The sequence below is a fragment of the Pteropus medius genome, unplaced genomic scaffold (assembly GCF_902729225.1).
Source record: "Pteropus medius unplaced genomic scaffold, Ma_sr-lr_union100, whole genome shotgun sequence".
NCBI classification, from domain to species: domain Eukaryota; kingdom Metazoa; phylum Chordata; class Mammalia; order Chiroptera; family Pteropodidae; genus Pteropus; species Pteropus medius.
This window is the reverse complement of record NW_024340698.1, coordinates 2,553,646-2,579,690: the sequence shown is the minus strand read 5'-3', so window position 1 is coordinate 2,579,690 and position 26,045 is coordinate 2,553,646. Positions and strand designations below refer to the sequence as shown.

The window sequence follows — 26,045 nt, the reverse complement described above, 5'->3', positions numbered from 1 at the left end:
AAGTCAGCGAGTGGATCTTTTATACAATCTTAACAGGCAATTATAAACTGAAAAAGCAACACCGACATTTAGAACATGTTCAAAAACAGGTTCTACAGAAAAAATGCCAGCTTACCAGGTATATCTACTACAATGCATTTGACATCTGCTCTGTAGTGAATAAAATAATTGGTATAGATGGCAGAAAAAGTGGCATAGATGATACAGGCTTAATCCATCCCGTGACCAAATCAAAACTGTGACAGAAACACAGAGTAAACAGCAAGCAAAGTCGCCTGGGATCCATATGAACAGAAGCACTACAACTACAGAGAGATATAAGAAATCCCCCTGTAATGGTAGGAGGTAGGAAGGGGAAGAAACGAGGCTGCCCAGTCCTGAGGGGCTGAGTGGAACAGAGGCTGTGGCAGCAGCAGCACCTGCAGATGCCTCTTAAAGGGCGGCCTTTCATGGTGACGGACCTGCTCGCTCTGAGCACCAGGGCCAGGTCTGCTGCACGGAGGCACCAGGGACTTACAGGGGGACATTGAGTTGTCAGAGTGAGGGCCAGAGGTGAGGCTCTCTCTGGGGCTGAAGTGCCAGAGATATCCATAGTTCCCTGTTGAGCCCTCCCAACTCCCAGTGGGCGGACTCAGAGCTGCCATAGCTGAGATGTCACTAAACTGGATAACACAGGTCACTCTGCCTAGAGCATTCCCTGAAACTCCACCTCCCCCAACTCCTGGCCCCACCCAAGTCACATCCAGGTGTGTCCTCAGCAAGTCAGGTGCTCCTTGCTGAGATTCCAAGACTCACACTAGTGGCAGCTGACCATGGTTTCTGGCGTGGCCTCTTGAGGTAACTATACGCACAGCATCTATGGATTGCTTGCAGCTTCTTATCAGGTGGCCCCAGAGGGGCACAGACTGGGGATAAACTTAGCCTGCAGCTGAACCCCTCTCAGGACTGTGCCACTGGACACCTATTACACAAAGTCATGCTAAAAAGAGCTGGGGATTTAGGAGCTTTGCTTAGTACATAGAAACAGACACAGAAAGGTAGCCAAAATAGGGAGACAAAGAAGCAGAAACCATATGAAATAACAGAACATAGATCCTGAAATAATGGAGTCAAGCAATCTAACAGATGCAGAGTTCAAAACACTGGTTATAAAGATATTCAATGAACTTAGAGAAAGTACAGATGAACTCACTGAGAACTTTAACAAAGAGATAAAAAAAAACATAAAAATGGAAACAAATTATAGGAAACCAGTAAGAAATGAAGAACACATTATCTGAGAAGGAGAGTATATTAGAGGGAATCAGCAGAGTGGATAAAGAGGATCGAACCACCGATACAGAGGATGGGGAAGCCAAGGACACCCAATCAGTATGGCAAAAAAATAAAAAAATAAAAAAACAGATGCCAAGACTATACTAATAATTTAAGGAGCCTATAGGACACTATTAAAGGTAAAAATATCCAGGTCATAGGGGGTATCTGAAGGAAAACAAGACATTGAAGAGCTCTTTGAAGAGATAATGATGGTAAACTTTCCTAACCTGGTGAAACAAATAGACATACAACCCCAGGAAGCTCAGAGAGTTCCAAAAAAGAACCCAAAGAGGCCCGCACCAGGACACATTATAATTAAAATGCTAAAGGTTAAATACAAAGAGAATCTTAAAAGCAGCAAGAGACAAGCAGTTAGTTACCTACAAGGGAGCACCCATAAGACTGGAAGCTGATTTCTCAAAGGAAACCATGCAAGACAGAAGGGCTTAGCACAAAATATTTGACGTGATGAAAACCAAGGATCTACAACAAAGAATATTTTATCCAGTAAAGCTAACATTTAGAGTTGAAGGACAGATCAAGAGGTTCCCAGACAAAAATAAGCTAAGGGAATTTATCAACATCAAGCCAGTATTATAGGAAATGTTGGAGGGATTTCTTTAAGAAGAAAATCATGTATCAAAAACAGGAATGAAGAATGGTAATAACTACATTCCTACCAACAAGTACCTCAAATGGAAAAAAAAATTAAGTGCACCAACCAAAAGATAGAGGGGCTGAATTGATAAGAAAACAAGACCCTTACATATGATGCCTACAAGAGACTCACTTCAGATGAAAAGACACGCAGACTAAAAGGAAAGGGATGGAAAAAGATATCACCTTGATGGACCTAGAGGGTATTATGCTGAATGAAATAAGTCAGATAAAGAGAAATACCACATGATTTCACATAATGTAGAATCTAAAGAACAAAATAAATAACAAAAACAGAAATAAACTCATAGATACAAAAAATTAGTTTGAGGGCTACTAGATGGGAGGGGGATTGGGGGGTCCGCAAAAAAGGGCAAAGAGATTAAGAAGTACGAACGGATGATTACAAAATAGACATGGAGATATAGAGTATAGCATAAAGAAAATAGTTAATAATGTTGTAATAAATATATAAGGGGGAAGAGAGGTACTAGATTTAGTGGGGTGATCACTTTGAGTTATATAGATTTCTAATCACTACGCTGTACAACTGAAACTAGCATATTATTGGATGGCAACTATAATTGAAAAAAATTCACTGAATTGTATAATGTATATACGAGCAACTAATTGTCTATTATATTTCAATAAAGCCGGAAAAAAATAATTGGTATACACATATGGCCTCTAAAGATGCAACTGTGTGGAAAAAATTGTGGGCAGCCCCTCAAACATCTACTAGTTAAATTTGAAACCAAAATTTTATGAACTTTGATAAACAACTTCCCTAATTCAAAGGAGGGAGGTTGAACTAAGTTGAATCACAGTTTGAGAGTCCATTATTTTGCTAACCAAGGGAATCTTTAGAAGATTATATGTTTTTACCAAAAGTCCAAAAATGCTAATGGAGAAGCTAAAACTCCAAATAACTTGTTCTTACTGTTTAAGTATATCACAAGAGAAAGGAGAGCAGTTTAAAAAATGAAGTAGTAACTAAAGGAACTATTAAATCTAACAACTAATTATGAATGAGCTATTAGAAAGAGCACTGACTTTTCTACTAGGATCTGGATGTGATGGAACAAAATAACCATACTTTAAGATTAACTGTAAAGTTGTAAATAAGCACCCAGTTGTAAATAATCAGTGTTCTAGCTTGAGAAACTGCTCACTTTGTTAAGTTACTGTATGTATTTTACTATCAACTCCTCCTGATGTAAGCATTGAATATAATTTTGAACATCTTAGCCGTCTACTTTCATTTCCATTACCAATGTCAAGCAGAACTTTCTCTTTTAAGTATTGTTCTTTCCACCATAAATTCAGAAGAAAAAAGGGAATTACCAGGATATTACTGTATTAAGATTTAGTCACTTTAGCTAAAAGGGCACCTGCCGGGAGTTTGATAAGACTTAGACAAAAAGATGTCTAATAAATTCTACGGGCAATTCTGATTTTAAAATGAAGGTAAATGGTAGTGTAATTTGAGGTTTGAGACTTTAATCCAAGATGTCCTTTCATATATAAGAGTACTAAGTTTAACCTTGGACATACCTTCAAAGAGTTAGGCAGAGTTCACTGATTCTTATACCGCTGAAAGTCCTTCAAGATGAGATTTCAGATTTTTAAAAGAAAAAAATATAGAACAGAGAAATATAATGGAAGCTAAAGATCCTAGTAGCAGCAATCAATGCTTCTTTTGCTACAGAGGGGGATTTCAGAGTTTCATACCATCTACAAAATGATTCTCAAAGGTCCCTGAAGAATACACTAAAGTAGAAAGGCTACAGAGAACAAGTTTTCCTAAAGAAAGTATTTGTGTTTCCAAAAGAAGAGAAGAAAGCTAATTTTATAACTAAAATTTAAAGTATGTCAAAGTTTTTCTTTAGTGCTCCCAGCATTAACAATACTGTGGAAATCAATAGTACTGCTCAGGACTATAATAACAATAATCACAGAAATAGAAGAAACAATAGCAGCTACCATTTACTGAGTTGTTACTACAAGCCAAGCACAGTGTTTAAATGCTTTCTGTGGATTACTTTATTTCATCCTTAGCGCAATCCTATGAGGTAAGTACTATTATCATACCCATTTACAGATAAGAAAATTGAGACACAGGGAGGTTGACTTAATTTAACTTGAAACCCAGGTCTTCTGTGTATAAGGATGAAGATCTTTACCATTACATACTGAATGCTATCCTCTTATATTTTATATTAAGATTCCATTCTTTTTCTGAGGTTAGTATACTGTCATTTCCTCTTTTTCCACTCTAGAGCTTTTATGAAAAATATTGGTTAATAAGCAGTTAATTAGAAAAACTGTAAACATTTGATAGTTTTAAAGAAAAAAGAGATGTGTTTGTCTATCAGTGTAGAAATGTTCAATTCTTTATTCTGGTTTCTAAAACATACATGTAGATATAGAAGCAAATCTGTTTAGAAAGACTCTTAATTTGCCCCATGAGCTCCTGAATATTTTTTTAAATATTCCTATTGCATTATTTTGCCCACTGGCAAAACTGAAGCTAGATAAAATGTAAAAAAATAGCTTATTAAATGCAAAAAAGTCGAGAATTAAGCTGAGTTTTATAAAAATGCAAAGTATATCACAACAAAATGATTATCACTAGTTCATTGAAAAGTCACTTTACAATCTTCCACATAAAACATGATAGGAAACAACAGCTCCCTAGAAAAAATTTCGTATTTTACTTGATGCGAAAAGAGAGAGCAAATTGAGGAAGGTCCCCAAACAGCCCAATTATATGAAAAGTGTTCTTTATTTAGAGCCACTAGACCTTATAAAGCAGTTCTGCACCTGGTTTTATCACTAACTGCTTGGTGATCATGGCACTAACTTAATTTCTCCAGGTTTGCTTTCTTCATCTGTAAAGTCAGTGAGTTGAATAAGTTGACCTCTTAGGATCTGTCAGTTCTACAAGTCTGATTCTGAGTCAAAGGACTACTATTGATTGTTTTCTTAGATACTACAGGGTAAGTTGCAGTTTTCAGTATCTTGGGCACAGGTATGGAAACTATTGGCTGAGAATAAATTTTCTGCCGTAAGGCTAAAAATGAACAGGAACAGACATTTTATCCAAATATATTCAGTATTCTTTAGGCCAATAGACATGCTCAAAAGAAAACACAGTTTTCACTCATTCTGCCCATATTTTACATGTTAATCTCCTAGCTAAGCATCATCTGTACTACATCGCTACCCAAAGAAAAATCGCATGTATGTCTTAAAATTAAAATGTTAAATTTTTAAGGAAGGATATAATTTTGTGTTTCAGATTCTAGTATTTGCAAACATTCAGTGAATCAATTCTCACCAACATTTTAGATTTGCCTTTGCCAGGCTGCATGAGGAAGTGAGAAAAATTACCAAAATCTGTGCTATGCTACAAGAGATGGCAGTAGGCCAGCCATCTAGCACCTAGCACCTAACCTGGTCAGCCAAAGGTAAAGACAAGTAAACCAATATTTGCATTATGATGACTATTGTACTTTCCCATGCGGAATATCAGTTTCATTTCACTGATGAGGACATTCAAAGTCAGAGACTAATTTGGCCAAGTTCACAGAGCTAATAAATGATCAGGCCAAGATTTAAATACATGTGCTCAGACTTCAGGGCCACTGCTCATAGCACTACACTATGCTGAAGTAAGACGATTATTCAAATGGTGACACAGCAATAGTGACTGAAGTCTTAACTGTTCAAGCAGTGTACTGAGCAGCATGCACCCAGGAGTGTACTTGAGAAGCTCCTCAGCGAACTCGAAAGAGATATAGATGTCATTCTAGAATAGCATCCTCCAAAGGAATGTAAATTATTTACAAACTAGTCCGTCCAATTAAGGACAATTAAGGAAGCTTTGGGCAAGTAACTAATTCCTACTTTGAGCATACTTTAAGGCTTAATTAATATGGATAATCAAGAAGCACTATGAATCCTAATGGAAGACAAGTGAATGATCTTTCAGCTATAACAAGACAAAATGATGCTTTAAAATACTGCCTTTTTTTGGAATAATTATCACAGTTAGTGTATGATTTGTATAAGCGCACATCCATGTTTGCATATATAAATGCACCAGCTTCCTCAGAAGCATAAGTAAAAATAAGCACATTATCTGGCTCACTATAAGAACATCTACTGAGTTAAAAAACAAACAAACAAAAAAAAACTTACCTTAGATGAAACTATTCTATTATCACAAAATCTTTGTGCAACATAAGCTTCTGTTGTTGAAACTGGATGATTGCCAAGAAACACTGTGCGTGTACCAACTCGTTTCTCTTCTCCACCACACTGACCAAGAGAAAGAGGAGAAAAGTCAGTTTTTCATCACACTTCTCCATGCTCTACAGAGCTCAGAATTCTCGTCTAAGCATGTTTGGCTATGGTCTAGAGAGAAAGAGTATAGTAGGGAGAGGAGAAAACCTTGTTAGGAAAGTCAAACTCTACAAAGCTTTTAGTTGCTGATTTAGTGTTGCTTGAGCCAACTGTTCTCAGGCCAACATTGCAATTCTAAAATGTTTAAATTAAAGAAAGAATCCTAGAGAAACATTTTTTTTTTATTGCCAGTCATTTTTCTTTCATTCACACAATCTCAACTATTACCATCACAGCAAAACACTTAATTTAGGAAAGGTCAGAATGGAAATATTTAATTTTTATACAACAATTACTGATGACAGCCTTGTCAATACCTTTACCAGACAGTAGAAAACAGGATGCAAATTACTTCTAAACACAAAATTATCACTTATAAGTAAACAGAAATAAAATGGCTGCTTCTCATAATGAAATTGATAACCACTTCTACAAAGAAAAGTTGTAAATTCTTCCGCTTTACAGGAAAGACATTCCTTTGTGCCTATTGTCAAAAAGTCCCAATTCACACAACAGATCTCTAATATCCCTTTTATAATTTTTAAAAGATTTGCTGAATCTAGAAGTTCCAAGGTGGAGCTCCATTTTACCTCACCTTTTTATTTCACTGAGGCTTCACTGTTTTCTTTTATCAGGATACTACACTTTCTTATGTAAATTTGGGATGGTCTCCTTTGATAGTGCTATATTATCATGTTTGAGATGACCACAGATTTAAGTCAAAGGAAGTATGATAGAAACTAATATCCACTTATATATTTCCATTATTTAAAAAATTAGTCAACCTAAAATGTTTTAAAAGTATATAGTCACACAGATTTTCCTTCTTTTCAATGATCTATTCAAAGATCAAAGATGTGAATCTCTACTCCCAAATAATCATTTTAAGCAAAACTACTTAATGCTTGCAAAGTTCTCCAAAAATCTATGTTTGGATGCATTCTAGTCTGAATTTCTGCACATTATAAATATTACAAATTTTTTTACTTTGAAAAAATAAAATCACCTCAAGTATATATATAGATAAGACCTCTTGTCTCACCATTTCTTATTTAAGCTTATTAAATAATTATTTAGTGGGGTATTTCCTTCAAAATCTGTAAGGGAATCAACTGAAAAGTAACTGAGATAAAGTGAAGTAGGAGAGATTGAAGCTATATATAAAGGATAACTCCTGGAAATCTACTCTGGCAAAGAAACTACCCTAAGGGAGCTTGTGGGAATCTACATCCATGGCAATCTGGAAAAAGTCAAAAAGTATCAGTGCTAGAGACAGCTTAGCTATTTACCTGCTTGACCAAAGACAGGGCATTAGAACAATTGATAGTACAAGGTCCTTTGCATGCAGTGATTAGCAGGTAAATTTTCAAACAGTTCCTGGAAACCAGTAAAGAATATCTTTACCAGAATGGTAGCTATATACATTTTGATTCAGGAACTGACTTTGACTGTAATTGTAATATAAAGGGTCTGATACAGCTTACTGAAAAGAGCACTAATTTTTTCCATAATATCCATTTTGCAAAATGTAAATTTAAAGTGAATACACGTGCTAAAAGTATAGTTTATTCTGCTTCACATATACCCTCACCTTCTGTTCCAACTTACCATCTCACTGTAGTCTCAACAACAGACTTGAACCTTATAATGTACCAATTAGAATTACAGAATTGTAAAATCTGTATACACACTGCAATTTACCACCTTTAATTTAATATTCATATGGTTGTTTAGTTTTTCACACAAGGAAGAAGTAGCATAGAGTAAACAGGGAAGAGCAACCTTTTATGCCAGTTCTCAGATCAGTCTGCAAATGGAAAGTGGGACAAGTAAAAGGGAAAGAGGTAGAGAGGGTCAGTGAATGTTTTCTGCAGGATGTTTCCTGCACTGCCAATACAGATTGTTCTCCTCTGTTAACAATGGTTACTGATTAACTTAAAACAAAAATGAAGTAGTGCTTCCTCAATCCTGAATTGTAACTTTCTTCTCTGGCAGGTAACAGCATTCCAGAGAACATAAGGAAGGAACAAGCATATGCAATTTTTCGGGGACATGGTACTTTTATAAATTCCCTACATTTGAATAGTATTTTGTTTTCTTAAGTGCTTTCTCCATACATTATCTCTCGGATCTCTTTAGAATACATCTAAGTGACCTCAATCTCCATTAAGTTGGAGAAAATGGATTCATGTGCAGGTGGGGGGGAAGGGAAATCCGGGCAGTGATCATTATTAAATGATGAAATAGGGGCCTGAGAGCTACAGCATGTCCACTCCAGAGTATCTGTCATAAAAGGACAAAGTCTCCTCAGCCTAGACAGGTTTGGGTCTGGAGCTGCTTAAGGACTGGGGGTGGGATGGGGTGAAATAGATAACTTTTCCATGCCTGTTTCACTCTAAAATCTGATGAACCTACAATTTCTGGTGTAATTTACTGTTTAACGTTGTTTGGTCTGCATATAAATGGCAATGCTGAACTCATGTAAATTTACTGTAATTTTCCACTTGCTGCCAATGTAGTGTTAAAACAGTGGTTTTAATTCCTGTGATTTTGAATAATGTAAATGCTTTAGCCAAGACAGAGAAACTCCAAGCAGGAATTATAAAAAAAAAAAAAATTCCCATTTGGATGGCACACAATGTAGTCTGGAATGGGAATGTATAATTCTTGCCACCTCATAATGAATTTTAATTCATTAGTAAGAGTCCATCCTGTGTTGCATTGCTTCCCATCCAAACATCCTTAGAAATAACATTTTTAAAAACTGAAATATGCTGGCACCAATTCTATTTTAATAACAATAAAAAGTATAAAGAATATTAAAAAGTATATTTATAACATGAATTTCAGAGAAAGCAATTTAATTTTCTTCCTCAAGATAAAAATCAGCCTTCTGTACTCTTGATTTATATCTCCATAATATAAACTGAATATTGTTTTTAAAAAGCAAGTAATTTACACCAGAACACAGTCTCTCAATAAAAATCAGAGTAAAATGGTACTGTTATTCAATGAGTACCATCTTAAAATCCTATGTCTTTGATAGTCATCAAACACAGAAAGCTGTTGGAAGTACAATTTGTTTCTTGATTGCCTCTAGACCAGTGACACAACAAGAACTAAGGGAGAATAGAGACCTCAATACAAGAGTGTCGCTATAAAAGCTGGCACAGAATCTGAAACAGCTCACCTCACCGTCCTTTCCAGGTGTTGGCAGATCTAAATTTATCACTTAGTCACAGATCAGTGGTTCTTAATCCTGGCCACACAATAGCTTTAAAACATAACACCAATGCCGGTGTCTTTTGTTTAATATTTATTTTTTCTGGAAGCTCCCCAGGTGACAATTCTAATTTGCAGCCAGGGCTTGCAAAAACTGGTACAGAATCTCTCTCTTTGAATTAATGATTGCCCTTAAATAACATCCTACATTTTTAGTATACCAGCCACAATCCTATACTTTTTCTTTAAGTAATTAAAATTTAAGCAATTTGCTTTTCAAAGGATAAAAATGCAAGTGACTCACATAGTGCCCCCTCCAATCATTTTGATCTGCTCACAAAAATGAGTTTCCTTCAATACATATTTTATATGTGGCTAATCTACCATCGATTATTCAGATCATTGATAAAAATTACAGGCCCTGGTATAATTCAAATCAACTTGCTTTATCAACAAATCATCACTGATGTCACCCTCGGCAATCACAGCATTACATTTATTGTTTATCAGGATGTTCTTTGTGAGTTACTAAAGCGAAAATATTTACTAAAAAATGAACCAAAAAAAAATCCTTATTAAAAATCTGAAAGCTTGGCAATGATTTAAAAACAGTTCTCTGCACACCAGCCCCAAAGTTATTTTCTTCTATGAAGCACTAATATTTTTGAACAGCATAATTGGTCTTAAAAAGTCCAATGAACTCAAAATTAAAATAAAGAACATTTCATCAAAGTTTCAGCCATCTATTAAAATGCTCCCAAAAGTCAGCATTTTTGTTCTAGGTTTGGAGGGGTGGGGTGCTGGAGGAGAGCACTATAGTGCCAGGAAACATTTCCACTGTATTAAGCTTCTTGGTTAAAATTGCTACAATGTATTCAGTGGTCACATTGCTGAAGTTTCCAAGGCCACTCCATTATAACAAGCCAGAAGAATAATCCTGATGTGTAATTTATAGTCATAACTCTAAAATGAGCCTTGAAATTATACTTTTCATAGTTTGCTTTTACTGCATCTTCTTAAGTGATTAAGCTGTCTCTTCCTCCTTTGCCAGAGGGAGTAAAGCAAGAACAAGACATTCTGTGTCTTTTTGCCTTTTAAGCTTAATTATGGTCATATTAACAGAAACTCTGAAACACCTGATCAAAAGACAATTGAATATTCAAAGTACATCCCTAGACACAAAGATCGTCTCTAATTAGGCATTACCCAACAGCAGCACATTTAATTGAATAGAAACTACTATGAGAAATAGAGTAAGCACCTACAAAAACAAATATCTAAATCAGCAAGCACAATGCTTAGGAAAAAGCAGTGATTGTGAGGACTTGGATAAGAACATCTTGTTTCATTATCTAAATGCGATCTACTGAGCAGCTTAACTTCCACCAGGAATAATCAACAACTAGTGTTTCCAATCTGATCTCCCTCTCCACCATGCCCTTTCCCCAAGGAGCTCATGGCTACACAAATGTGACTCTAAAGATGAAATACGGCTCTCTTACAGGATGGCTAATAGGGTCGATAGATCAAAAGTGGTATAAGCATTGGTGATTCAAGATTCTAAGAGGAATATTTTTTAAATGATTCAGAGATTCTTCCATTTATAGAAAGTAACCTGAGTCTCTTAAAGTTCCAGCTGGGGCCCAGCAATTCCACTTTTTTGTTAACAATCTTTCTAACCTAGAGACAGACAATAGGTACGCAAACAATTAGAGATGAACTGAGCACACATGTCTACAAGGCCTTAGAAGTTATTTTTCCATCCCATATCTATATACCATTTTGCATTCCAAACACTTAACAAACTTTAAAAATCCAAATAGGGAGGTACACAGCTTCCAAGGATAGGAAAAACAGTGAGGCTGACAATCTAGCTAAACATTTCCCATAGCCTGTAGGAAATAGATTAAAAACACACATGCAAATAGAAAGCAAGTATAAAGAAGGCCCCAGGACTTCAAAGCCCAACCTGCCTGAAAAGAGAACAGAATAAAATACTGATCACAAACCTCAGAGGCAGGAGGGAAAAGATGGGACCATTTGCATACTGACATGAGAAAATTTGTTAACACGATGGCAGCTAAATCGCAGAGAGAAGGTTGAAGATTATCAAGCAATTTATACTAACCCCTCTGATCCCTGTAAAGGTTCCCAGAATTTGGGAAGGCAGCCAACTGTGGCTTGCAAGTTTGTGTAGGTCCAAGGGAGGCAGCAACCAGAAGACTGGTCTGTTCCTTAAGACTTCAGAGTAGCACTCTGGTGGCCTGAGCTCCATTACAGCATTCTCCAAAGATCTGATTTGCCTTTGTAACTTCTGATTTTAAAGTATCATCATTTTAAAATATTGGTATCTTGCACCACATAGTATTTTCTCGTCTTGTAATTTTCTAATCCAAGCCTATAATAAATGAACCATGGTAAGAAATGGGACTAAAAATCAAACTTAATCAAACTTTTGAGGAAAGTTGAATTAAACTTTTTAGTCTCTGACAGATAAACAGTATAAGAAGAAAATATATAATCCAGGTATTTGGTATGATACACTGAGTTGTATCCCCACCGTGGGAGAGTGACTGTAATACTGAACACTGAAGCTTCAAGAATGTGTGTCAAATTATATATTAAGGTCTAAACAGACAGCTTTCCCTTAGGGCTGGAAGTTATTCCTCATTTTGTTTAGAGATCTCATAGGTAAGAAAGTTTTATCTCAGCAACAAACAGTAATACCTAACAATGCAAGGAAAAGAACTACTGGATTATTAGGGTGAACAATGCCTTTATCAATATCATTACCTAGAAGAGACAAATTCTCATCCAAAAATCACTTTCTAGGTCACCGAAGAAGAATTTTATTACAGTGTAAGATGAGAGAAATTCTGGCTAGAGCAAATACTATATATTGTAAAAAAGGTGTCTGATATCCTGGACAGGGTTTATCTGCCATTTCATTGATAGCATCATTGTTAGAAAAGTGATAATAAGTTTCCTAGAAAGGTCTGGCAGTTCAAATATATACTGGAACATGTCTGGTGAAACCAACAAATACCCCCGACTCCTAGTATTGTTAAATATCACACAGAAAAAAACTACCTAGAAACAAATGTCCAAGCTGTAAATGTAATTAGTTTAAATAACACATCCAGGCTATACCTGTTTATTTTTAATACCCCCAATGAAAGATGTAGGTAAAAAAATAAAAACAAGTTGTGAAGCATGGCTCAGCTGAATAAGCAAACAAGGGGAAGGGGCTCTGAGTTGTGACTCTGGTCTCACAAAAGGTAGCCACACCTTCAGTGAAGCATTTCTGGTTTTCTATCCAATCACGGTATGGTGGCCAAGTTCTTGGCTCAAATTAGTGTTTTAAAGAAATGTCTGTTTTGAAAAAGGCGTCCTCCTTACAGATAAAGGCTTTTTAGGGCAAGGTCTGCAGGGAACAGGAGAAGCAATAAAGACTTGAGCTGGGACACAGTATTGATAAGAATGGCTTAATTACTTGAGCCTCAACTTCTTTAAGAGTAAAATAAGGTGATATAACTTAAAAGACTGTTTACAGCTGGATTAACGGAACACCCAGAGATCACTCTAAGGGCTCTAAAGGCTATTCATGTAAGAGGAGGATGAGGTTTGCAGATATTAACCAACTATATGAATATTAAAACTCTAGGAACTGGATCAGCACATAACTAGGCAACATAATTCAGATGTAAATGTTTTATTTAAAGCAAGAAAGTTTCTGGCTCAACAGAAAAACTAGAATAGGCAATTCTGCTGCCACTCCTGTACAAAGAGGCAGGGTGAGTTATGGCCCATTGGCAGAGAGCGCTTGGTGTTAGAAACACCGTCCCTTAGTGTGCATGAAGAGACTAGAGCTGGCTGGGGAGGCTGATAGGTAGCATGCTGACCGCAAGTTAGGGCCACTCAAGGAGTCTCCTGGAGGCTGTTGTCTATAACATAAGCTATTAGTCCTTTGGAGCTGCTGATCTGACACCATAGGAGTAAAATTAGGAATACATTTCTCTCTTTGTGGCAGAGTACATGGTCACTAGGGAACTGCACTGAAATTAATGACACTGTCTCTAAACCTCCCTTCTCTCTGCCCAAAGCTTTGGGCTCAATGCTGCTGTGCACTATAAAGAATGGGTGCTGCTATAATATTTAATAGGTGATCTGTTTGTAATTATTCCTAAAACATGCTCAAGACATTAAAAATTAGCAATATGTTTGAAATATAATGTATAACTTTCAGTATATTAAAGCACAGAAAGAACAACACTCCAAGTGAATATTTATGGCTTAATGGCATTATTTATGGCTTGCATATAATGAAAATTGTTTGGTTTCTGAAATTTTAACATGCCTTTGAGTACTGCTAATTAGGAAAAAATGCCACAGTAAGATGGACTGGCAAGAATATCAGAATACATCACTCAGTGTTTCTCAAACCGTATTACATAGAACAAGTTAATAATGAGGTTCCTTAGAGAAGGGGGGAGGCTGCTCCTATAACCTCTCCTCCTGGTTATTCACAATGCATATACATATAATAAAAGCTCTTTATCTTTGTGTAAGTCAGTATTTGCCATAGAACTCTCACCTTTTTCCCCCCAGAAGATCCAGTGACACATGTTCTGCACAACAGTTTGGGCACTACCACTCATATTTACCTTATCACAATCAGCTATACTGGCAAAGTGTAGGAGGCGAGATAATTGTTAAATCTGTAACAATTTCTCTCCCTGTGTGCCAAACATAGATTAAGAAAAATTAATTAAGTGTTTGGCCATGATCGCAGCTGGTGCTCTTGCTTCTAAGGCTTAATTATGAGGCAAGAAACCAAGAGATCTTGGTTCTATTGCCTTCTAATACCGATTGGGTGATGTGAGTCTTGGGAGAAGTCCCATACTGATTTCTTCATAGGTAACTTGAGGAGAGCTTAACTAAATAATCTGATCAAGAAGATGCAGAGGAATTGGGGCCAGATCGTTTAGCAATAAAACTTGAAATGAGATTTTAGATGCTCTTATCATTTGCTACCTTTTTCTGCCTGGACCCAAAAAATGAAACCTTCCAAGGGTGGGGAAGAGATGTTTGAGGATAAAGAATAATTTACGAACCAATATACAGTAAGAAGATAATGTATTCAGGATGAAATTTATTCATAGACTTCAAAGTATAGAAGAAGGGAGAAATACAAGGAACATTATGAAAAGTCACAAAGACCAGGGAAAGGCCCGTGTGCCTTTGGGCTTTACGGATGACCATTTAATGTACTACAGTGTCAGTTTATTTAATGGTAACCGTTAGATGTGAAAAAAAGTGAATGCCTTCTCAAATGTGCCTGTTTTCCAAGGGAAACAGTTTATGGCCTGGCACTCAAGGTACAAGCAACTTCAAGTTAAAACAAGTTAGGATTAACTGCCATAAGGGCAATTAAAAAATAATTAACCACACAGAATTACAAGTTTTACTTGTATAAAAGGTTTTTGCTATAAAACACACATACACTTGAAATAATTTTTATTAGAGCACACATATTTAAAATGTATGACTTTCTAAAACCAAACATTACTCACACTAAAGATCATACCACCCTGAAACCAAACAACTTTTTTTTTAACCCAATACAGTAGTTTATGGTTCTGTTCAAGAATATGATTGCATCTATGGCCATGCCACCCTGAACAAGCCCGATCCCGTCTGATCTCGGAAGCTAAGCAGGGTCGGGCCTGGTTAATACTTGGATGGGAGATCATCTAGAAAGACCAGGTGCTGTAGGCATAAAAAATAAAAAATAAGGGATTGTAAGCTGACAAGGTCCTTGCAATCTGTGAGGTCAACTAAGGGTTGTCTCACCTTAAAAAAAGAAAAAAAAAGAAAGAAAAAGAATATGATTGAAAATAGCAATGGGATATTTCCAAAGCACACGTAGGGGGTGTACCCAAAACAATTATAAAAATTTACAGCTGACATTAAAAATACCTGGCAAGCTTTGAACAAGAAAAATGCTTTCAGATAAATCATGAAAGAACATAGTGTAAGCAACCGTTGCTGAGTGGAGCACAATTAGATTAGTTATGACCAGTAGCTGAAAATTAAATGTTCGCAAAGACTCGATTCTCCTTATTGCAATGTATTTCCCTCTATTTCACATTATATAAGGCATGTGTGTATGCAAATGTTTAATACATTTCTAACTCCATTCTTACTCTACTTTGTAAACTTACATATAATGTAAAACCTTCTAACTGACAAACAGAAAATAATGAATGACATAGCATTAGTGAAGGGTAGAAAAATGGCAGAACCCAGCGTAATACAGACAGCCCTCAAAGGCTAGAAATTTAGATGTCAGATTAGTCCTTTAGACCTCATCTTCGATCCTAAAAATGGTAGATAAGAGTAAAAGGTAGGGTTATCCTAATAGTTAAAGCCTTTCTTAGAAGGTAATGTACCAAAATGCTGTTGAATGTAGATTGTATGGCTTTAGAATCCAATTCAGTCCAGTGTGTCTTTGAGCTTCATTACAATTTTTCATAACGTTGAACAATGTGATGAGGTATAAAAGGATAAAATATTCATTGCAAATAAGGAGAGGTTCATTTATGCATTTTAAAGGTAACATACTTCTAGGATGGCTAGAATTTTAAAAAGATATGAAACATAAAAACTGTTGGTGGGGATACCTTCATACATTGCTGGTAGAAATGTAACATAGTTCAGCCTCTGTAGAAACAATTTGGTGGGATCATCAAAAAACCAAAGAATTACCATATGAGCAAACAATTTTACTCCTACATATATACCCAAAAGGACTAAAAACGTGTTCAAACAAAACCTTGTGCATTAATGTTCATAACAGCACTATTTACAATAGTCAAAAGGTAGAAACAACCCTATATCCATCAACTGATGAATGGATAAACAAAATATCCATACAAAGGAATATTCTTCAGGCATAAAAAGGAATGAAATACTGATACACACTACAACATGAATAAATCTCAAGAACATTACACTGAGAGAAGCCATATACAAAAAGGTTACATATTGAATGATTTCATTTTTATGAAATATTTAGAATAGCTAAATCCATAAAAACAGAAAGCAGATTGGTGGTTGCCAGGAGCTGGGGAGAGGGGAGATTGAGGAGTAACTACATGGTGGGTATGGAGTTTCCTTTTGAGGTGATGAAAATATTATGAAGCACAATAGAGCTGGTAGTTTCGCAACATGTGAGCGTACTAAACATCACTGAATTGTTCACTTTAAAATGGTTAATTTTATTTTATATAAATTTCACCTCGAAAAAGAATTAACATCCTTGCCTTATAGTAGGTAAGAAGGCAAAGTAGTTAATATGGTTGATGCATCCATTCAACCAATATTTTATTGAGCCCCTACAATGTGCAAAATACTGGAAATAGTGATTAAAAAATAGACACAGTTTCTGCCTTCAAGGAGTTTAGAGTGTAGTGGGGGAGACCAGGGATTAATCAAATACTTATATGAATCTGTTAAGTGCCAAGAATGATGGTTGCACAGTATTCTGAGAGCTGACTCAACCAGGACCACACAACAACCATATATACCACAAGTCTGATCATATTGCTCCTCCAGTCCCCATTTTAATAGTTTCCCACTGATCTTAAAACTGAAAACTAAAATCCTTATTCTGATCTGCAAGGTCTTGGACAGAGTCACGTCTCTTCCTATTTCTCCAACCTTGTCTTGTCCCAAGCCTCACACCTCCTTGCTATCTTTGTTACAGCTCAGGTGAGACCCAGGTCCCTTCCTGCCCCAGGGCTTCTTTCTACCCCAGGTGAGACCCAGGTCCCTTCCTGCCTCAGGGCTTCAACTCCACTGCTTCCTTCCATGTAGAATACTCTTTCCTTTCCTCTTTACCTTCTTGTAATTACCTTTCAAATCTCCCAACTGTCACTTTCTCATTAAAGCAACTGAAATGAAGAGAGACTAATAACTTGTTCTCCAAAATCTGTGTGCTACAGGGAATTTACAATGAGCAAAGGAAAGCAAGAAAATCCCAATTCAGCTTTTCAAAAAGCCGTAACTCCAAGTCTCCCCAAAATTCTCCTCAAACATTCTTGTCAACATTTACCCAACGAAATCCTTTGTGAATTCCTTGACTTTGCAGAAAGTGCATTTTTTAAACCTTCTGATTTGTTTCAGTAAAAAACAAGGCAATGATTGTGACAATAAGAACTCTGTATGGTCTACTTACACTTTAGCTCATTAAACATACTTTAATGCAACTGGCTATTGAGATGCCTTGTTAACTGATTTGTATACACTACAGACAATTTTACCCTGAGCAGTATTCAAATCCATCATTTCCAGTTGATTAAACAGTTGATTTAAAACGGTGGTTATGGTCATTTCTATTTTTTTAAAAAAGTCAGGCATCAAGCCAGAAATATAATCTTCAATGTAATATTATTTCTGTGAAGAAAATCAGATTAGACTTATATTACTTTGAGTTCCATGAACATAACCTGACAAAATGCACAAGGACAAGTTGTAAAAGGTTTTCAGGAGGGCCTATCACCTAGCTAGTGTACACTATGGAACAGAGGCTAGGACAAAGACCACTATAATTCAAATTAGCCAGCCATGTGCTGTTCTTCTGTCAAATCCACCTCATTTAATAATCATAAACTGGGGCAGGGTATTTTTCACAGCATTGATTTCACTGCAAGCAGAGCAGAGAGAAATATCACTGACCTATAGAGAGTCCCACCCAAAAAAGACACTACTAAAGCTGCCAAAGGACATTTATACAATATAACATTACCCATGTGCTTTTTGCAAGTGAAGATAAATTGTATTAAAAATAACATCTCAATGATTAATATCATCTATTTGTACACATATTTGACATAACAGGAAGCTTGCACAAAAGGTTTACTAATAAATGAGTAAATGACAGCATTTAATCAGCACCACTATTTCTTGATCATAGCTTCCAGTCTTAAAGAAGACCGTTGGAGGGCAGGTAGAGGGTATGGAATTTAAAACTTGCAACACAAAATCTAGACATTCCGCTCCAACTGGAAAACAAAGCTATGTTTCTTTCCCCAGTAGTTTTCACTTGTATCTTTAAATGTTTATGAATACAAAATATCAGTTAATGATTTATGTCTAAAGTCTACTAAGATCAAATAGTTGTTTCTACATGGTCACAACAAATATCTCCTCCTATGAAAGAACTTCCTAAAGGGTAAAGTGTGGTAGAGGAGGAGGACTGCAGGTTGAAATGGCTGTCAATGGATTTGGAAAGAAAGCTATTTGTTCGAATGAAACTCCAAATGAGAAGATTAAAATTCAACATTGAAGAGTAGCACCACAGCTGTAAGGAAAACCTCTCCTTTCAACAATATTCAAAAAAACATGCAAGTGAATTTTCTCCCTTCAGCTTTTGCTATTCCTATGCTGAGACTACAGTGGATCTCTTGTAGAGAAATAACTCAAACACATAACAAGTGGTATATTTCTATCACAAAAAAAAAATGCCACTCACCAAAAGTTTTAACCACCCTGATAGTAGAAAATGTACAAAAATGAGGCTATGAAAATGTTTTACATACACACCATTTTGCTCTGGAGTTGACAAATAATGGAATCTAGTAGATGATTTTTTAAAGTGATTTCTCTAGGGAAAATCCTTTCTTCCTCATTTCCCTAGCTAACTAGGTTCTTGGGACTGGTAAATCTCAGGTTATAACTCAAAGAAGATGAGCCCATAACTCTCTAGGCCCCAACATATCTTGCCTAGCCCAGGGTACATGAGTAGGTTTTAAATTCCATACCCTCTACCTGCCCTCCAAGGCTATCTCCACTTTTACGTTTCTATCTCTTTGTTAAAGTTCTCCCTGAGTTCATCTACTCTTCCCCTAAGTTCATTGAGCATCCTTATAACCAGTGTTTTGAATTCTGCAAGTGGTAGATTGCTTGTCTCCACTTTGTTTAGTTCTTTTTCCTGGGCTTTGTTCTGTGCTTTCATGTGGGACATGTTTCTTTGTCTCCCCATTTTGACTGCCTCTCTGTGTCTGTTTCTATGTATTAGGTAGGGCTCTTAAGTCTCCTAGTCTTAGTAGAGTGGCTTTATGTAGTAGGTGTGCTGTGGGGCCCAATGGCAGTCTTCCCTGGGTAAAATGCGTGTATTTTTAAAGTTCAAAAATCAGAGGCATTCTGACATTTGCCATACTAATGACCTGGTAATTACCAGGTTGTTTCAAAGTGGCCATAAAAGAGTTGGTGAGGAAAAAGAGCATAACTGGCTGAATGTGTGGGTTCTGGAGTCAGATGTCTGGGTTCAAATCCTGGTTATGCTACTTACTAGTTGTTAAGTGACCTTAGGCAAATTCCTTAACCACATCATGTCTCAGTGTCCCTATCTGTATGAATGCGGAGGATATTGATGATGACTTATAAGGCAATTGTGAGATAGTGCCTTCACATAGTAAATACTCAAAAAGATTAATCACTGTTTTATATAGAGAGCACAGGGAAATAGCAAATTCCTTTGCTGCCTCTAACGAGTTGCTTCCAACACAGATAAATAACGTCAATGTAAAAAAATGTAAACCTAACACAAACAACTGAAATATATCTACGGGGTTATTACAGTTAAAATGCAGTAGCACAAATGAAATCAAAGTGAACATATTCATGACTAGAATAAAAATAGAGATATAATCTTTATAAAATGGAAGCAGAAAGTGAACATGCTTATAAAATCAAAACGATCATTACTATTTCTTTAAATGAACTATATCACACTGCTCAGATAATACTTCTTAATTAGCACATGAATATGAGACTGAATAGTAAACTGTAACTACTCAGGACTTCAATGGAACTAGAAGACCTATAGTTCAATTAAAATGCTTACAAAAAAGAAACTAAAGACAACTTCAAAAGGATCAGGGGTGGAATTTATAAGTATCAGAGAGTGGAGGGCTCTGCGTAAGCAGAAATAAACAGCATGGGTAATCATATGTACATGACTAGTATGTGGCTCTGCAACACCTGCAAGGCGGGGTGCTGGAATGAGAGGAAAGCACACACACAAGCAAACAGTATGAGGAAACCTCCCATCCTGCCCTAGTAGCAGCCTTACTGAGGAGAAGAGCAGCAAGTGGCTCCAGACAAAGAGAGGACCATAGGTTTAGACCTGGTAACAGCTGGCCTTAGACATTCACCTTCTTCTACCATTCATTCTAAATCAAATAAAATAATATGTGCATAGGAGGTTGTGTATTGTTGAGATCCCCTAAACCAAAGGCCCTTCCTTTTTGTGTTGTTGCTGAAACAAATGTTTAAAGAGCATCGAAAGAGCTAGGCACAGTGATGAAGCGTTCCTATGCTAACTGCAGAGTCTTACTTCACCAGAAAGCCAACTCTGAGCCTCAGTATCCGCATTCAAAAAACACGGCTTCCAGCATCAAGCCTTGCTGCATGCTAAGCAGCAGTGGCCCCGTGTCTGATTTTAGTGACCAGGGGGAAACGTGGGACAGAATAAATTAGGAACCCCTCCAGAGCTTCTGTATTTTAGAGATTTGGAAAAACTGCCATAAATATTTCTGCTTTTTCATTAATGTGTTTCTTATTAATAAATGTTTAAAGCGATTTATTTTTAACATCAGGAGATTAGCGCTTTCTAAGAGAAAAGGGTGAGTATATGAATGTAAGGTGGAACAGTAGGAAGAGTGTGAATATAGTTCACATACTCAGGTAACTTGAGAAAATGAAGAGACTTCAGTGGGCCTAACACTAAGTAGAAAATACATTAATTAGAGATTATGAACACTGGCGTACTCAATTTATGTATTTTATAGATAAAATATCCTAAAAGATGACATTTTAATATTACAGTCACCTTCCAGAAACTATTACCTTTATCCCTAATTCCCTCTATTTAAGGCCCAAGGCAGGCTTTTCCAAATAACTGTTCTTGGCAAGAGAACACTAATTCTCTGTTTTTCTAAGTTTTCATCACTATTACAACTAAAATATTTAAACATCTTTGAAATCACTTTTAAAACTTGGGTATGTAGGCCATTATCGATCGCTCAGACTATTGTGTGGAATCTCTATCATATCAATTTCATTATGAATCTTCTGATTTTAATGTGATCTTCACAAAATAAGGCTGTCTTACACATTTATAAATTTAGAGTAAAAAGCCACACATCACCTGACCTTAAGAAATATCACCTCTTGCATAAATTCAGATAACCTTTAGCTGTTAACTGGTATATTATATAACAAATGGGAGAAAGATTTGCTAAGGGGTTTCAATTTTACTACTGTCCAGTTGTTTCCAACCTAGTGAAAACTGGATTTCCTTCTTAAATAACCCCCCCACCAAGAATTCCTAAACAACTAAATTTTAAGATTTGTGGTGTAAGTTGCTATAAATCTCAGTAATAATCACCTCTGGACTTAGTTTAGTTGGCTGAAGTCTATCTGATAATCGGGATCAAAGAACTAATATCGAAACTGGCTTTGTAAATGTTTAAGCAAGGTTGGCTTGAGCAACTGTTTGTGGCATAATGCAATCCACTGTGTAACTCTCAAAGTTTACTTTTGCCGTCATTCTTTTTTCTTTTCCTTATATTTAAATAAGTGGATAAGTTTATTTAGATGAACAAATACCCAATCACCCAGTTGCTATAGTAAAAAAGCAGGATTTGGGCTCTGATGGTGACCATAAAATGCTATGAAGAAATTACTTTATTCACTCCTAGGAATAAACATTTAGAATAAAAAAAATATGTAACGATGTGAGGTGATAGATGTGTTAACTAACCCTACTGTGGTAATCATTTCTCAATATATACATATTTCAAATAATTACATCGTATACCTTAAACTTACACAATGTTATATGTTAATTATATCTCCTTATGGCTGGGGAAAAAAAACAAAAGAAATAAAATTTCAAAATAACACAAGTAAGTACACCATAATTAAGGATTTTGGCTGCACTTCTAAAATAATATGTTCACTGTTATAGTTTGTATTTTGCATGAAGCAGACAGACTCACATAGTTAAAATAAATGTCAGGGTTTGGGGTAGGAAGTACGCCACCTAGAATTCTAGTCACACTCAGAGCCAGAGAGCATCTGTGGAAGTAAAGAACTGATGGAGCAATTGCCAGGTACTCCTGTGGCACTCTGGACTATTCACATGGCATTTACGGTTGTGATGTTTTACAAAAAAAAAAAAAAAATAGGAACCCAAATATCAATTGCTTCAACCCAGGACCTCTTATTCAACTGTTCATCCTCATCCTTATCTTCATACTGCTCCATGCTTCCTTCATCTACCACACATTCATGACTCTACCATTCTCCTTCCCACCTCTCAACCCGATTAAACTGTGACTCGCAGAATCCTCCAATCTTGTTAATCAGACTATATATACTTAACATCAGAAAACATTTCCTATAAACAATTGCCTTCCTTGAGACACGGCTGTCTTCTGAAGACTCCTTCATAGCGGGTAGGAGTCAACCTCTTCTTGCCTTCCCATTGCTTTTACATTCCATTAATCTAATCTTTGGAAAAGTCCCTCCTCCCTTTGGGATCACCCTGATACAAGCTTTTACTTCTCCTTATCATGGACCACGTCTCCTGGACATTTCCCTTCATTTCTGTCCCTGGCTGTCTTTCCATCCTATCCCCTCTCATTATCCTGTGAAATTTTAATGTCTATGTGGATAATCCACTCTACACTCATTTCATAGTTCTTGGACTTTATTTCTAGTGATCTTTATTATCCATTATCTGTATCAAACATAACTCTGGTCACATACTAACATCAACTTTCAGTCTTGTTCTCTGTGCCAACTCTTGCCATAGCACTTGGAAATTCCATCATCTACATGGACAATCCATCCAGAAACCTAGATTTTCAAGTTCTAGAGCTCTTTGCTCTAAGGATCTGCACCCTTGCTCTATTTTAACTAACTACTCTATGGTGACAGACTACGATTTGTTAACACACTTACTGCTTAATTGCTAACACCTCAAAAAACAATAGCTCACTCGCTAGTGCTCTCTCTCCCTCCCCTTAGCTTTTCAGCTTTCACTCACACTACAGTAGCTCTTTAAAACCTCTAGTCTCTTGACTCCACCCTCAGTTTCTCAAAGTCCTTACTTTCATTTTTCCTATGAAGTCCGAACACCATGTTCACTCAAAGAACTCAATGGGCCCCCTCACTTCCTCCCCAATCTAGCTTTCTGCCATGCTTGACCTACAAAGCCCTAAATCCAGAATCAGTCTCAGAAACTGCTTTCTTCACTCCTGCATGAAGGAAGCTGAGAACAGTTTTAGTATAACCATACTAATGTGAAGAATGATGACATTGCAAATTCATCAGTGCCACTCCATAAACCTCCCACTTGTCCTTGTTCATCTTGCTCTTTACTTACCCTAAGTACTGATTTTAAAGCTTCATGACTCTCTTCAAGTCCCCTACACTCCCTCTCGATATAGGTGACCTTGCTCCTGTATCCCACATATAATCAGAGTCATTTGATGAGCATTTCTTCACAGTTCCCTATGTGTGCACATCAAGTCTTTCCCTCCAGTTTTAGAAGAGGGAATCTCTTAACCTACTCAAGACTGATAAAGAGCCTCCACATATGTTCTTGATCTCCATCTTCCCATCTTTTTGCACCAATGATTATCCCATCTCCACTATATTGTCAACCACTTCATCCTCTAGTCTCTACCTCCTGATGGTTCCTCCTTAGCTCAAATATGTTTAGGCCCTTATTTTCTTATATACGGACACACACTTTTGTTGAAAAAGTACCCTCTTCCAGCCTTCTATCTCCTTCCTTACATAGGTCCAGTATAAAGTAAAGCTCTTTTAGGGCGAGGATTTTTTGTTTTGTTCACTGTCATAGCACTAATGTAGAGCAGGGCCTGGCACATAGTAGGAGTCAAATTAATAAATGAACAACCTCCTCAAAAGAATACACTCACTATGTCTACTTTCTCACCTCTTTTTCGCTCTTTCAGTCCTCTCTCTGTAAGCTGGTTCCTGCTCCCACACACCCACAGCTCTAACTTACTAAAATGAATGGACAGTTCCTTACTTAATCTCTGTCTAGTACTGACACTATTAACCATCTTCTTTTTGGAAGACTGTTTTCTCCTTTGCTTTTATGATATCACAACCCCTCCTCTTACCACTTTGGACACTCCTTTTGAGTCTCTGCCAAATTTGCTTGTCTTGCCATCATACTAATTTACTAAATGCTGGTATTTCCTTAGATTCAGCCCTTAGCATTCTGCCCTTCACCATTCTGCATACTCTCCCTAGATCAGGGGTCCGCATTCTCCAGGCCACGGATCAGTCAGTACAGGTCCATGGCCTGTTAGGAACCGGGCCACCCAGCCAGAGGTGAGCAGCAGGTGAGCGAGTAAAGCTTCATTTGTATTTGTAGTCGCTCCCCAGCGCTAGCATCACCACCTCAGCCCCACTTCAGATCATCAGGCATTAGATTCTCATAGGAACTGTGCATGCGAGGGATCTAGGTTGTGAGCTCCTTATTAGAATCTAATGCCTGATGATCTGAGGTGGAGCTGAGGTGGTGACGCTAGTGCTGGGTAGTGGCTGCAAATACAGATTAATATTCGAAAGAGGTTTGAATGCACAGAGATCATAATAAATCAATTGCTTGCAGACTTATATCAAAAACCTATCAGTGAGTAGCAAGTGACAATTAAGCTGCATCCGGTGGCAGGCTTCATAGTGGAAAGTGAGCTGATGTACTTCAATTGTACAGCTGCACCTAGTGGCAGGCTTTAAGTAAGAATCCAACACTTATTTTAGTCTGCGCGTGGCCTGCCCATTATTTTATTTGCCACTTCCACCCGCACCTCTTTCCTGCACTGTGCACTGTCTCAGTCACAGTTTTGGTAAGTGCACTGGCTAACCTTAGCCAAAATGAGTAAAGAACAAAAGTCACCAGAGAGCTTCTTTGAAAAGGGAGAAAGACCCAATGATGAGACAGCAGAAGACTCTAAGACTGCCAACAAAAAGAAAGCTGCATTTAAAATACCAAGAGTCCTACTTAAATTACGGGTTCATTGCAACAGGTGGTTCACATTCTCCAAGCCCACTTTGTGTAATATGTGGTACTGACTATCCAACCAAATCATGAAACCTTCAAAACTTTACCACATGGAGACCAAGCACCCTGCATTAAAAGACAAGGCTTTGGAGTTTTCCAAAAGAAAAAAAATAATAAAGTAAATACGAAGAACAGAAGCAATTATTGAAGGCCACCACTTCATCAAACATGTCTGCACTGAGAGCATCATTCTCAGTGTCTAATCGCATTGCTAAAGCTAAGAAGCCCTTTACTATTGGTGAAGAGTTGATCCTGCCTGCTGCTAAGGACA

The 26,045-nt window shown here is 36.9% G+C and overlaps 1 protein-coding gene and 1 pseudogene across 4 annotated transcripts in view; one reads left to right on the top strand and one right to left on the bottom strand.

Annotated features, from left to right (window-relative positions):
- The window catches only part of ATP11C (ATPase phospholipid transporting 11C (ATP11C blood group)), a 158,658-nt gene that overhangs the window by 79,696 nt on the left and 52,917 nt on the right, over nucleotides 1-26,045 (bottom strand). For all 4 annotated transcript variants that reach the window (XM_039874769.1, XM_039874774.1, XM_039874777.1 and 1 more), the window contains exon 2: nucleotides 6,178-6,297. In XM_039874769.1, the coding sequence (XP_039730703.1) occupies nucleotides 6,178-6,297 (120 nt within the window). The remainder of the gene's footprint in view (nucleotides 1-6,177; nucleotides 6,298-26,045) is intronic.
- On the top strand, nucleotides 15,263-15,381 carry LOC120613319 (uncharacterized; annotated as a pseudogene).